At 37.7% G+C, this 15,222-nt stretch overlaps 1 protein-coding gene across 2 annotated transcripts in view; it reads right to left on the bottom strand.

Moving 5' to 3' along the window:
* The window catches only part of LOC122084530 (MLO-like protein 11), a 32,436-nt gene extending 18,405 nt beyond the window's left edge, over nt 1–14,031 (bottom strand). Inside the window, exons 1-8 of one of the 2 annotated variants that reach the window (XM_042652835.1) lie at nt 13,539–14,031; nt 13,087–13,377; nt 11,311–11,368; nt 10,885–11,138; nt 10,266–10,382; nt 7,436–7,496; nt 6,536–6,630; nt 940–1,014 (exon numbers count right to left, since the gene is read on the bottom strand). In XM_042652835.1, coding sequence (XP_042508769.1) covers nt 940–1,014; nt 6,536–6,630; nt 7,436–7,496; nt 10,266–10,382; nt 10,885–11,138; nt 11,311–11,368; nt 13,087–13,212 — 786 coding nt within the window. In that variant the 5' untranslated portion in view covers nt 13,213–13,377; nt 13,539–14,031. The remainder of the gene's footprint in view (nt 1–939; nt 1,015–6,535; nt 6,631–7,435; nt 7,497–10,265; nt 10,383–10,884; nt 11,139–11,310; nt 11,369–13,086; nt 13,378–13,538) is intronic. The other variant, XM_042652836.1, reaches the window with a different exon arrangement.
* Nucleotides 14,032–15,222: the final 1,191 nt, after the last annotated feature.

Genomic DNA, 15,222 nt, shown 5'->3' with positions numbered 1-15,222 from the left:
AAAAAACCAAAACAAAACAAAACAAAACAAAACAAAAAACACAAACACACACACACACACACACACACAATACCAGGCTGACAAAAGAGGCCGCAATAAGTCCACAAGATAACCAAGAATCATCCCATTTCAATAACTGAAAAGCGAAATGAGGTCAACCCTCTTGGTCTCCTTGGTATGGAAAGCCAAATATATAATGACTGTTCAGAAACTAAGTTAAATACTACATATCTAGTGCCCAAAGATTCAGTTTGTCATTTCTTTCAAGAAGCATCAACACAACCAATTGGATGACACCTCCAAAGAAACTACCAACCCTAAAATCAAAAGCTTTAGTTGACCAAGCTACAATTTGCTACCAAAAAAAAAAAAACCTTCTAAGTCTGCCACTAGATACATTTATGTAAAACTCTATGGGCCCGTTTGATAACGTTTCAAGAAACGCGTTTCTACCGTTTCTGTTTCCAGAAACAGCAGAAACGGGGTAAAAAGCGTTTGATAAAACAGTTTCGTTTCACCTATTTTCAGAAATAGAAATAGAAATTTTTACTTATTTATGGTTCAAGAAACGACCTAGGCGAAACAAGTTCAACTTGTTTGAACTTGTTTCGCCGTTTCTGGAAACGACTTGTGGTCATTCTTTCATTGGTTACTATCGACTTTTAAAAACATGACTTATCAAACACCTTCAATTCCGTTTATGTTTGTAGAAACTGAAATTTATGTTTCTGCCGTTTCTTGAAACAGAAACGGCAGAAACGTTATCAAACGGGCCCTATGATACATTACAAGCACTAGAATGGACCAACAAGGAAGCATAGCATACAGCGGCTGGAATTTTGTTGTCTGCAAAGAAAGCAGACTTTAAAGCATAAAGCTGTTCATAAAAACATAAGGTGGCACAATATCAGTATTCTTAAGTCTCAGAATAATAAATACCGTGATGAAGCCCATGCGGAGTGTTAGGTAATCAGCACGAACCACTGAATGTCCAAATTGCCGGAAGAAGCAAGTCTGCACAATGAGATATCAACTGATTCTAGGATTTCAGAGCAAAGAATCATGGAACTGATTTATGTAAATGAAAGCAAAGTAATTTTTCTACCCATAATCATTTTAGGGTGTAAACTATGCAATTTGTAAAGCTTGTACTCTAATGATTGTCATCACAAATACAGTTTTTTCACATGCCTCTTGTCTGCTTGTTGTATAATACATAATTATAGTGCCTCAAATTTGCACATATGGCTTTGGAAGGAAACAATTCCAGCCAGGTCATGCTACAACGGTAAGTAGGAACAGAAACTGGAGATGAAGTAATTTTGAAAAGCAAAAAAAAAAAAAAAAACTCACTCAGCCTTATCCCAACTAAATGAGGTTGGCTACATGGATCCTTACCCTCCAATTAGTTCTATTCGACATCATACTAGATACAAGGCCTAAGATATGCATGTCTTTCCTCACCACTTCTACTTCAATCAAAATCAAATCACTCCTCCGTACTTGAGCATCCAAAGGCCTCCGTTGAACATGGCGATGCCACCTCAAATAACTTTCTCGTAACTTATCATTTATCAGAGCTAGTCCCAAATCAGCTCTTATATGTCCATTCCTTACTTTATCATTCATAGTTTTAATACTCTTCTATCTCAATATCCTCATCTCTACACTGAGTTTATCTATATGATGCTTCTTAACTGCCAAACATTCCACACCACACATCATAACTAGTCATATGACTATCCTATAAAACTTTCATTTAAGTTTTATAGGAATACATCAATCACACAATACTCCAGACATCTCTCCACTTCATCCATCCTATTATAATTCTTTAAGAAACATCATCCTTTATATTACCTTCTTTATTTATGATTGAGCCCAGATACCTAAAATAATCACTTTGTGGAACCTCCCTGATGCAGAATTGATGTTGTTGAACCGGGTTGACCCTTCGGGCAATCTCAACCGAGATGAACCGGGTCCGATTGGATTTTTGGATTCCTTAGGATCTTTAGGATTTTATTTTGTTTGGGAATTATTTGCAATCTTTTAATTTGGGTAATTGATAGTCAATTAGGGAATTACCACTTTAAGTTTTACTTTGTTTCTAATTTTATTAGTTAGAATTTAGGAAGTAATTAGTAGTTGCTATTTCAATTTTAGATTTTGATTAGGCAAGTTTTAATTTCAATTCATTATATATAAAGGCATGTAACCCACTTTAGTAGACAGATTTTTGAATGATGAATTAATTAATTGGTTGAAACCTTGTGGTTTGCTTGGTCGTGAGACCTTCCCCGTTCACCTTTGTGTGATTCTTCTCTTCTCCCTGCAACTCTGATTTCTCTCAGAGATTTCTTTCTTCCCTAAGGCCCTCCTCCATCACTCCCTCCCATAAACTTTCACCACCTCATTATCAGAAAAATTTGATCACACTCCAATGAGTTGTCAAAATAGGCTAGCGGAAAAGATTGAAGAAAAAAAAGTAAAATTGACTTCCCAAGTGTACACTCCAACTCAACTCCTTTAGTTTGTCTACAATGAAAGACAATATGCAAAGACAAACCAATCTGTCTGAGAAAAGAAAGCATCAATTCTTCTTGGACAAATCTTGATCTCATCAAAATATCATGATGTGTAAAAGGGACATCATTAGCAAGGTAAAATTTCATCAAAGCTTAAGAATCCCTAACTAATTGTAGAAATGTAAAACAATTAATGGAAACAAGACTTTGGACCTCTGTAGAAATGGGAGGACCCGGGGTAGATGTCATGGTGGAAAGGCAAGCCAAGGTGATGGGCAGCCGCTTGGATGCTTAGGCATCCTTATGAAAAGGGATTCTATGTTAGGGTGCATAGTTTTAGATGTAGTCCCTGGTATACCATTTATACCCATTTGTGTATTAAATATATCATTGAGAAAATATTCTATGGGTGATGGAGGCATGATGTATGAGTCGCATGCCCACTTTCCCTTCCCTTTCGACAGACATAAAGCTAAGCCTCTCCCTCCCTCCCTCCCTCCCTCCCTCTCGAATGTAACTTGTGCTGGAGACAACATCCCAAGTTTTTGTTCAAGGTACCAAGGCCCACAGATGAAGGAGAAGGTCACAGCGGGCAGCACCTGTCACCCATCAAGAGGAGGAAGACAAAGATGCTAGCAGTGCAGCAGCAGCAGCAGCAGCAATCTCGCCACCATGCCACTACCACTGGAGAAGAGGGAAGAAGACAATGAAAAAGAAGTTACAGCACTGAAAGCTCTGCCGGAGGAGTAGTAGGAAGAGGAAGGAATAACTCTCTTCTGTCGACTTTTGCTTCTACCATCAGTTGCCAAGGCGATGAGGCCAATGCACTCAGGTTCCTTCCTTCTCCCAGTTGACTAGTTGGCAATTTCATATCTAAGCAGTCCAAAGGAGCAATTTTGCTCGGCACTTATTATATTTAAAATCTCAATCTTTACATTTGAGATCAAACTCTTTCCAGGGTGGAAGTATTGATGCGCATCTACATCTCCCGACATTCTGCCGCACCAGAGGGTTAGCAGTCATTCTTACCACTGAGATTTAAAGTCCAGAAGAATAGATTAAGAGAATGACTTGGCTTGTCTAATATGACAGAGGTTGTTCTTATTTATAATAGAATAATGGATTACAATTAAGGTATGCTTACTAGGGCTGAGTCATAACACAGTCACAACTTCTAGCCTACATATAATGAATCTAGATGGATGAGTTGTAATCCACTAATCCTTGTCCTTAACACTCCCCCTCAAGTTGGAGCATAACTATCCTGTATGCCCAACTTGAATATGATAGGATGAAATAACTTGGAAATCAACCCCTTCATGAAGACGTCAGCTAGTTGGTTCTTAGAAGTGACAAATGGGACGCAAAGTGAGCCCTGTTCAAGCTTTCTTTGATGAAATGCCTATCAATCCCAATGTGCTTGGTCCTAACATGTTGAACCAGATTATAGGATATATTGATTATTGCCTTATTGTCACAGTAGAGCCTCATAGGTCCTTCAGATGCCACCCCATATCATCCAGTAGCGTTTTCAGTCACATAAGCTCACATACACCCTATGCCATTACTCGGTATTTTTCTTTTGCACTGGATCGGGTTACTACTGATTGCTTCTTGGTTCACCATGTAACCAGATTGCCTCCAAGGAATGTGCAATACCCAGAAGTGAATAGGCAATCATCAATAAAACCAGTCCAATCAGCATCAGTAAAGGACTCAAGTTTCATATTTCTGTTGTTGGAAAATAGAATACCTTTTCCTGGTGCTGATTTCAAATATTGCAGAATCCTATAGATTGCCACAAGATGGAACTGTCTTTGGACCATAGAGGAACCGACTAACGACTCCTACAGCATAGGCAATATCTGGTAGAGTATGTGAAAGGTATATTAGTCTCCCGACAAGACGTTAATATCTCTCTTTATCCGCTGAATCTCCCCCTGTGCAATTGAGTTGGTGATTGACCTACATAGGAGAATCTCAAGGCTTACATCCAAGCATACATGTCTCACTAAGCAGGTCTAGGACATACTTTCCATGGGAAATGAAGATAACCTTACTGGATCAGGCTACTTCAATCCCTATGAAGTATTTGAGGGTCATAAATCCTTGGTTTCAAACTTTGTAGCCAACGGAGCTTTCAACAAGGAGATTTCCATGTCGTCATTTTTTGTGATTACTATATCGTCAACATAGACTATAAGTGCAGTAACTTTGTCACCCTCGTGTTTAAAAAACAAGGTGTGATCAGCATGACTCTTGAGTTGAGAAGAGGGAATTGAGAGTTTTGATTGGCTTGTCTTATATAACAGAGGCCATTCTTATTTATAGTAGAATAATGGATTACAATTAAGAAATGCTTACTAGGGTTGAGTCATAACACAGTCACAGCCCCTTAGCCTACATGCAATGAATCTAGACAGATGAGATGTCAAAATCCTTCAGCAATGCAGAGCCATCAAAGCCCAAACTTACCCACAAAAAAATTGAATAAATTCTATGATTCCTTGTGAAATTGAAGGAATTTAAGTATTTAACCCCTAAAACACATGGTTGAATTCTATAGCTAACAATTCTTATTTCCAAGCCCTCTCTTGGATGGATCTCAGGTTAAGCCCTTCAATTAAACCCCCAAACCCAACCTTCCAACTGTCTGGTCTCAAGTCAGTGATTGCAAATCTCCACAACACTTTCGAAAACACCTCTTGTGAATCATCAATTACCAGTAACAAATTCCTGGCATTGGTCTAGTTGGGTACCAATTCTATATTAAATCCCCTTCCCCCCCCCCGGGGGGGCAAAAAAAAAAGAACTCCAACTGTCTTATAGCTGATTGCCAGACATTCAAATCCCTAAATTCAAAGTCCAAATGATTGATTTCTAAATCCAGGCTTCCAATTCTGATTAAGCTTTCACGATTCAGTAAGAATAGTTGTACTCTTGTTTCATTAAGGTTTTACGGTATTCATTCAACCAATGGATGTTCATGCTTTATTATCTAGCTGATTCAGTTTGTAATGCACCAAACCTTTACTTTTTGCAAGACCATCACCATTTTGCCTTTAGCCAAGGCACTTAAACCCAGAGATAAAACCATTATCTCTTGACTGCCCACCCTACGATTCTCTTCAAAGCCCTCATGTCAAATTTCAAAAAATATTGCCAATGTTAGACCCATTTTCTTTGAGGGGCAGTGTTCTCTGAGTTCGTGGGGTGGGGAGCAAACCAATGGGGAGGGTGGGAGAAAGTTCATCAATAGGGGGAGGATAGGAGAGAGATGCTGGCACAGCCTACGGCCCCAGCTTACAAACCTTTTTCCTTTTCTTTAATTTCTCCCATTAAATCCTATCTCTAAACCCTAATGTTTTTGTCAAACTCATACTAAGAACATTGTTTTCCCTCTTAAATCTGTTCGAGTACCCATTACCAAATAGGTGGAACTACCAATCAAAAACCTAATAAAAACTATGGGTCCCTATCCAACATCACATATATGCACCAAATATTACTATTGCGGATTTTATATAATTTTTTGTTGAGTCGCAATAAATATTAGTGTAACACACATAAAAAATTATAGACGATGAGCTGAAATTGGTGCATAGTTCTGTAAAGATGTTAATAGCCATAATTTAAATGCACAACAAAAAAATCGAGTCCAATCTGCAATAAGGGGGAGAATAAAATTACCATACTAAAAAGACACCATCTGAATATTCTGTCAAAAACAGACAAATAAGTAGCTTTTTGATGGAAGATTAAGATTAACGTAATATGCTTTACGTAATATTTGTTACAACTACATCGGACGTATCTCATGCTTACATCAATTAAAGAACAAACTTCACCATACAATTAGAGCTAAACTTTTAAGTTCTACTTTAAGAAGCCCGCACCTTTGTAAAATTAAAGACAATTGAAAAGTGATAACAAATTGCAACATAGATAAAGGAGTAAAAAACCACTCAGCACAAATGCAACCAGAGAAGTAGAGCTTTTCTACCCACCACCCAAACAAGAAAACTATTTCTTCCCGAAGGATTTGATGTATGAAACTTCACAAATGTGGATTGCCTTTGCAATACTGATTCTCTTGTAGTTCCTGTACCAAAATGGAATAGAACATAATGTCATCTCAAAGGCAAAACGTGAAAATAATCATCAAGTTCACTAGTCAAAAATGCCTGCAAAGTATCAACTCTAAAAGTTGATTAGTCAAAGCATGGGTATGCACTATGATTTCATGTATTCCAATTTATAAATTCAAAACGAGTTAAACCATAAATTTGTACAGTTAGATTCATTCTCATTGCTCAGAAAATTCAACTACAGCTACATTTTCGTGCTTCTCGTAGTCTTTGACATTTCTATGAGTATGGATACACATGCTGTTTCTCTCATCTAAAAATCTATGACATGTCGCACAAGATCACTTCAAGAAAGTCAGGTAATTAAATGTTGAATTCAACATATTCAGAAACATGACCAGTCGCGCCTCAGCAACAGTCATGAATCGTTTGCTAATGGGTGAAATAGAAGCCAGCTACAATTCCTACTGATCCATCTCAACTCATATTTACGAGCAATTAGTATTATTTTATTCAAGAATTAGGTGCAGTGAGGGGCAGGGTGGGGTACTGGGATCTCATCTAACCAACTCCATTGCCATCCATAGTCCACAACTCTCACAAAAATGAGCGCCTGGAGTGGGCTTCATTCATGGGGCTTCTAACAAAACTTCTTGGACAGGGGTTGCAAGAATACAGGAGGCTCTTTTAACATGTGTTGGAAAAAAGGGACAGGGCCCAACCAACTGTATCAGGAGCATAACTGGATGTTTGAAAGGGCTAGGTTTTACTAAAGCCGAGGATCATATTTCTGTTTTCCAATACCATCATAAAGCTTACCAGTTAATGAAGCATGCTGGTCCATATGAGCTTCATCTTCCCACTTCCTCCAAGAATGGACCTGCCAGTGTCAAAATGTAAAATAATACGTGAGAAACCTAATAACAGGCTAACAGCAATTTATAAATTTTTATTATCTTTTCTCATTAAATCATGGATAGTTGGATGCTGAAGTTCCTGATACTTATTCAGTGAATTAGATGGACCATAAGTAATGGATACATATTTAATAGAATGATATCCTCCCAGAATGCACTTTGCTGCACTTGACACCAGGGGTTTGAAGTTTTGGATTTAAAACCCCTTTTCAATTTCTGTTGAAACCGAAATATTCAGTCCATATCACAAATTTCTATCCATTTCGACACTGCAATTTCAATAGTCAACCCATTTCTATTTCAGTAGAAACTGAAATATTTCACGAAATTTCAGTAATTTCGAACCATGCTCAACACACATATTCTTTTAGACCAAATATTTGTTTACTTAGCAAAGAAAGGAAAAATTGAACATAAGAAAACAAATAAACATTCACAATGACATGTTTGGTGTATTTCTGGTTCTTGACACTTCTTTGTCTTTAGTTCCGGTAGAGTTCCTTTAGGTTTCCCCAAGTGATGCTGATTGTAAGATAAATAAGATAGATGTTACTCCGTCATAAGATGCATGGAAAAACACTACGCCACAGGGTCTGACACTTGACCACACTGTGCCACCAAAGCACAACATAATATCACTTTGGAAAATTTTTAATATTCTTTCACACATTAGTTTATCTGATTTCATTTTGGCACATCAAACAACTTCCTGAAAAGACAAAAAACAAAGTTTGTCAATTGACAAACTATCCTTTTATATATCAAAAGAATGGCACATCTATGGGAACACACTGGATAGCCCATCTATAATTCAAATAAACTTAGGCATGTAAAATTAGTTGCTGACTTCGTAGCTACTGGAGGCATTGGCAGTACAATGGAAATCAATCTACCAGTACCACATTGCAGCAAGGGATACTGTGGAGAGGAGGATAACACAACCAGAACACCATCTGATCTGGCCATACTAATCAGAAAGACTGAGAAAGCAGTTCCTGTTAAACCAAAAGGTAGAGGGACCCCATAAGACCATTTGACCTGCTTTTCTGGTCCAACAGAGATTGGATTTTAAAGCTCCAGATCTTCTCCTAAAACCACAAGTGCCAGTTATCAGTTTTTTCTAAGTTTCTGCAACTGTTTTTCTTGCTGCCTCCAATCTGTTTCTGTTAACTCCTATCCTGCATACTGCTTCACCTTATATTCTGTCCATACATCCAAAAGATTTTCATTATCCTAAATCCTATTAGGGTTAGGATTAGGGTTAGGGTTATTTATTTCTGCATTAAGGGGAATCCATAATTAGGTTTCCACCATCAGCCATTCTTTTGCCCCTTGATGAACCCCCCATAGGTCTCCATGCTTGCCATCTTTTATAATTGTATTGAATCTTACAGTAAGTGAAACAAGTTATCAAGCATCTGATGATTTGAAAATGATTTTTATTTAACGTTCTGTTTTTATATACTTTTTTACAAGGAACAATGCAACTTTTATTAATAAACAAGAAGCAGCACAAAGAGGTACAGAGATGCATTCGCATAGACCAAAATAATTTAGGTAAAGATACAAGGAATTATACTCCAAAGATCATCTCCCTGCCCAACAAAGGAAAAGAACCCCCAAACAGCCATCCATTTCTGTCAACTCCTTCTTGGGCCAATTGGCCAGCCATGCCATTTGCTGACCTTTGTTTCCAGTTGAATAAGCAGTTCATCCAAGAAGCCAAACACTTGATGTGTCTCAAGAATGGGCAAAGCAATCACCTAAGCTGACCTTCCACTACCAAGTTGAAGAAACCTTCCCTCAGTGCCAGCTCCGGTCCATCCTCAAAGATTGCATTTCAGCTCCAATGGAATTCCCATGAACCAACTCTGGATGATCAGGAGTGTGCCCTCAACACCTCTAATGTAAATACTCAGCAGTCAAGCATGATTCAAACTTGGAACTATAAGCATGTTGCTTTAAGTAAATTGTTACAGCCTAATGTAGGGCTCTAATTCAATACTTGATATTTTTATGCCATCCGCTAAATATATTGAGTTGAATTGTTTGTAGCAATAGCTGTGTGAAACCATTGAGCAGGTCTAGGGATTTCTCTCTCTGCTACTTCTTCTATTCTCTATCTACTTCCTTTTTATTTCTTCTCATCACTTCTGTAATCTTTTTCTTCCCTTTATCTAATCTATCAACTCCTCTCTATTCTATTCTACAATCTCCCCTGAACACTTCAGGTCTTCGGCATTTTTCTTATCCAAACCCAGATATTATCTGCTTGTTCCTACACTGTAATAATTGATCATGCAGTAAGGAAACACAAACCATTTAAAATTGGGGAAAGAAAACCAACTTTCCCAAATTGCGCCTTTAGTTTTCATGCATTGAGTTATTTACTGTGAACAATCTAAAAGTAACAGATCAATTCACAAAGGATTGAGAATAACAAAGCTTTTGGCTTATTCATTCTAAATTTCTTAGAGGGTTTTCACTGAAACACCACAAAATTTGTCTCATTACAATAAAACCATGAAATCAATAACTGGGCATGGAAATCAATGCTGGTGGTAAAACAAAAACATTCAAGTATTGCTGATATTTCAAATAACAGGGGAAAAAAGAACAAGAAAATGTAGCATGGATTTCCATGTTATTATAAAGGATTTGAAACTTCAAAAGAATTCACTGATATTTGGGAAATTTGAAACCATGATTGCAAGTATACAATTACCACTAACCTTTACAATTGCCAGAAGCATTGTTAAGCAGCTGTAAGATACATGAGTTATTGCCATCACAAAGATGAAGCGGTGCAGCTGCTCCAAGCCTTCATATGAAACAAATGGCTCATGACCCTGCATAACAGATAAAGTTTCAACTTATCCAACCACTCAAACAAGGTCTCCAAATACGCATTTAAATAGATTTTTTTTTTTTCAATAGATACAAATAGAAATTTGCCTTTTCACAAGCATCCCACTAACTGGAAAAAAAAACACACACACACACACAAAAACTAAAACTAAAACAAAAACTACTATCAATAGGATGGGGTTTTTGGTTTGGTAAGGACAGACAAAAAGATAGTATCAAAAAAGATGGTCGGCTGATATATTTATATGCAATCCCAATGTCCTTAGATATTGAAGGTCTGTACATGAGGTTCAACGAAGAACGCCCATCACAATTTAAGCTAGTACTTTTAATCTTTTGTGGGAAATTCCCTTCTCATTGAAAATTCAAGCTGAAAAAACATTGCTTTGTTGAGCATTATCACATAAACCCATGAATCTCTAGATGCAGGGGAAACAGTAACTAGAAATGGAACCAAGATGTCTAATGAAAATAATCACATGCCTTTTTACAGGTATTCTGATTCAAGCTGCTCAGCATCCGCCTAAATGAGTGGTGAAGAACAGATGAGTGGTGAAGAACAGAACCCATGTACAGCTTACGATCATGGGTAGAATTATCAACTTCAGAAGCTTCCACCTCACTTATGGAGCATGGAAAGAATTTACTGTCAAAGAACTTTGTTTCCATACAAATATTTGAAATCGTTCTCGAGGTAGCAGTAAGAAGAAGAGATATTAACCCCAGCAGCATCAACTCTGCAACATGGAAACCCAACAAAAATGATGCTCAGAAGGGGAAAGATTGTAGCAAGAAAATGTAACCTAAGGATCCAAAAGTCAAATGATTTTAAGTATTTGCACAGGCAACAAATTTTCATTAACACCTAAAAGAAGATGCTTTAAAATCTTTTAAAAAACATGAATGTACCCTCTTTCATTTTCTCCAAAGCTTCATATAGGGGTTTCCGATTCGTTTTCTGCAACCACTGAACCAATGGAATATTATAAATTACATGCGAAGTAAGAAACTGAATCCCAGGTACAATACTATAATATAATGAGGTACACCAGTAAAAGTGCAAAAATAAAACATAAACAAAAATATAACATTTTTTTGTCAAAACAAAAGCAACCTTCAACCTCTAATAATCTTAAAGCACTAAATCAATGAAAGTACTAATGCCAGTAAGCTGCCTGCTCTCATTTGATAAGTTGAATAAAAATTCATGACAACGAGGCAAACGCCACAATGGAAAGGAAGAAGTGCAAAAGAGACATGTATAGCAAAGGAATACCTTGTAGACCTTGGAGTTCCAGCAATAACTCTAACTAGATGCATGAATTTGTGGAAAGTATATCATGGCATAGCCTTCCTTTTACAGCTATTAAACAATTTTTATCCATACCTGTGATGTGTTGGATTAATGCACTTGCTGTAGATTGCTAGATTAAGTTAATACATTGGCATAAGTTTCTGAATTTACCTCTAAAGACCTGAACCATACTCTGCTAGTCCTGTTTTTGGTGTTTCTCAAATAGACAGTGGCTATCTGATCTGTTGCAATATCATGGCCATCATCAAGCACGTTGACTATTGACGATGTTAAATTTGGTGGCTACCTCTGTTTTGGGTTTGGGGTAAGGTGAGATGTCCCCCATTCCCACTCCGGATCTATTTCAATTTTTATGGGACGGCAGACCTTGGTGCAACAGTAAGGTTGCTCCATTGTGACCAAGTAGTCCCGGGTTTGAGTCAAGAAACAGCCTCTTTGCAAAGTGGGTCAAGGCTGCATACATTATGACCCTCCCAGACCCCCTAGTGGTGGGAGCCTCGGTACCCCCTTTTTTTTCGATTGATTAATAAAATTTGAGGGCTACCCAGGATGTTATTAAGCTACTCTAAGAAGTATCTGCTTGGAAGGATAGCCTATTTGGGGGAAGTAACAGATGTAAAACATGGGTACAACCACAAGGAAGCTTTCTACAGGAGGCTCAGACAAAAAGCATAGGAAGGCCAGGCAACTAAATGTGATGAAATTTATTCACTTCTAGGTCTCTAAAACTAATCCCATGGATTAAACCATACTTGATACTTTATTGCAAGAACCTTCTATCATTGAATAAGGACAACTGTTTCAAAGCCTTTATCACACAACAATGTCACAGTAGCTCTATTCTATCTGGATGGTCAGTTTGAACCATGAAGTTTCCCAAAAATGCACAGCCAGGTGAGGAGGCCGAGAACTTCAAATATGGAACTGGGACTTAATCAATTATGCAAAATAAAGATTAATCTCTACATGGACTAACCACCATTATCTTTATCAGAGATTGCCATATCTAAATCCTTTGTGTCATGCAGATGTTAAGCAATCCAAAAACACTAAGAGTCCCCAACACAGCAGAAATCTGGATCCAATAAGAGTAAATCCCACCAAAGGTAGAATCACACTTGGGAGCTATGTACATATCCATGTATGTAGGCAGTTGCATCATGCAGCTCAATTCAGCTACCAGCTCCCCCCCCCCCCCCAACAAAAAAAAACGGTTGGAACCATGATTAAAATAAATAAATCCACTTTCGAGCTTTGTACTTCTATTAAATAAGATATACTTCCAACCATCTGTATAGAAGAAGAGTGCAATTCAACAAAGATCGAGAGCATAAGAATGAAAATTCACAAAAAAGAAAAACACAACTTACATGGCTTAAGCGGTGAATGGAGCGCTCCACAATCAAGGAAACAGCAATGAAGATAGTCAACACAGTAGCTACAGACCATGTTGGGGTCAGGGCCAATGACCGTGCTTCTGTTGCATCCTCTGCCATACCACGCTCACTCGTTCGAAGGAAAAACCCTTCTATTTCATAAAATTAACTCAAAACCCACAGGATTCACCAACAATGCTTTCTCACCGACCTTACAAGTACCTAATGTTATACAGGAACTCTCAAACACAGCCTCCAATGCAAATCCCTACTACTCCCCTCCCCCTGTCAACAAAGAAAAAAGAGGGTGAAAAGGTAGGAGAAAAGACCAGGAATGTCTAAAGATCTATCGCTGCTGATCCTTCTCAAAAACCTAACTGGAATTGTAGAATCTTTAATTTTTTTTTCCCAAAAACAAAACTCACAAAATCCATTTTGTTACTCACATTTCACTCTCCGCTAGATTTCCAAACAAGCTTCGTCAATCTCACGGTGCATGACTTGGGAAAGCTTCACCTACCGAAATTCCAGATTTCCTACACTATTGAATCTTCAGTTCAACATTTAATCACATTCTCGAGCGGCACGTACAGTGCTAGCCGATCTTCACACACATTGTCATATTTAGAGGTCCAAACAAAGGACCTCCATGAATGAAAGCAGATTTCTCAAAGTCACCTAGTAATTGATCTTCCGCGTTACTGAAACAAAGAAAAATCTTCTCTGCAACCAAATAAATTGAGAGTCTCAGAGCTCCAAAAGATTTGCAACTCATCAACCTCTGAGAGGCATTTTCTCTTGATCGTCTCTGAACTCTGTAGGAACTCTGTAGAGCAGAGAAAACAGAGTTATGGGTTTCAAGAGCAGAATAACAAGAAGAAAGGAGAATCTTCTATTTATAGAATGGGAAAGAGAAAATCAAATTGGGTTATTTTTTTCCCCCCGCGTGGGGGAAGGGGGACTTATTTATTTTATTATTTTTCCTTGTGCTCCTGTTTGGGTGGGAAGAACTACAAATCAATGCGAGTCTCAAGGAGGACGAAGGGACGAAGAAATGACTACATTCTACTTATGAAAAGGGCAACGAGGAAAGTTGCTTGTCAGTACGTATCGTTGTCTCTTTCGCTAGACCACAGCATACGTATGCGACTAATTTAAATGACGCCTAAGTGCCAGCTGTCCGAAGGATTAGACAGCTCGCGAATGGGCATCGATGACAGTGGTGAGATTTTGTTATTTCGCAGGGGTACATGTGTCTTTTTCCCTATGTGTTTACTATTCTATCGATATTAGATGCCACTGTCAGGTGGTCCGTATCAGTATCGTTAGCCACCGACCTGGTAGGCCGGTACTAGGTTTGTCAATGGTTCGGTTCGCCCGGTTTTGATCCGAGTTGAATCGGTTTTGGTGTGAGAATGATGAAATCGAAATTGAACCAATAATAAAATTCTGATTTTGGTTTGGTTTCGGTTTCTTATATCAATTTGTACTTGATGTGATTTTGGTTTTTTGTTTGGTTTAGGTTTGATTTTTCATACAAAACTATGCAAAAACTTGATTTTTTTTTTAATGAATTTTAGACTTTTGTCGGTTTCTTATCGACTTATTCCGATTTTGGTCCAAGTTTTGAGCTGGTTTTGAGTCCGTTCGATTTTTAGTGTGATTTTGTTAGTAACTGGGGTTACAATCTTTCAAACCAAAACCAGCCCAATAAGCTTTCAGCTCAATTCAATCCGAGTTCAATTAGTTCAGTCTGAGGGTGGTTTTAACGTTTCAATTTAGCAATTAACACCCCTACCTGGTACCATGCTGATCTTGTATTGATGAAACGATAAAGACTAAGGACAAAGGGTAACAACAACTACCTAACATAGTTGATGAGTTGTGGTGTGCAAAAATCTCATACTCACAGGTAAGATTCGGTTAAGACCCAATTTATTGGGAATTTTTTATTTCATAAAATTTTCCTAGAGAGAAAACCATTCTGACAATATAGTACATGGATGTTATAAAATAAATAAATAAATAATCATGTGGAACATGGTTTGAGGAATTGGATAAGATCAATTTGAATCGATTTGACTGGATCGATATTGACCATAATCAATACCACAATGAAAAATTTAATAC

The sequence above is a fragment of the Macadamia integrifolia genome, chromosome 7, assembly GCF_013358625.1.
Source record: "Macadamia integrifolia cultivar HAES 741 chromosome 7, SCU_Mint_v3, whole genome shotgun sequence".
NCBI classification, from domain to species: domain Eukaryota; kingdom Viridiplantae; phylum Streptophyta; class Magnoliopsida; order Proteales; family Proteaceae; genus Macadamia; species Macadamia integrifolia.
This window is presented reverse-complemented; position numbering and strand designations above follow the sequence as displayed.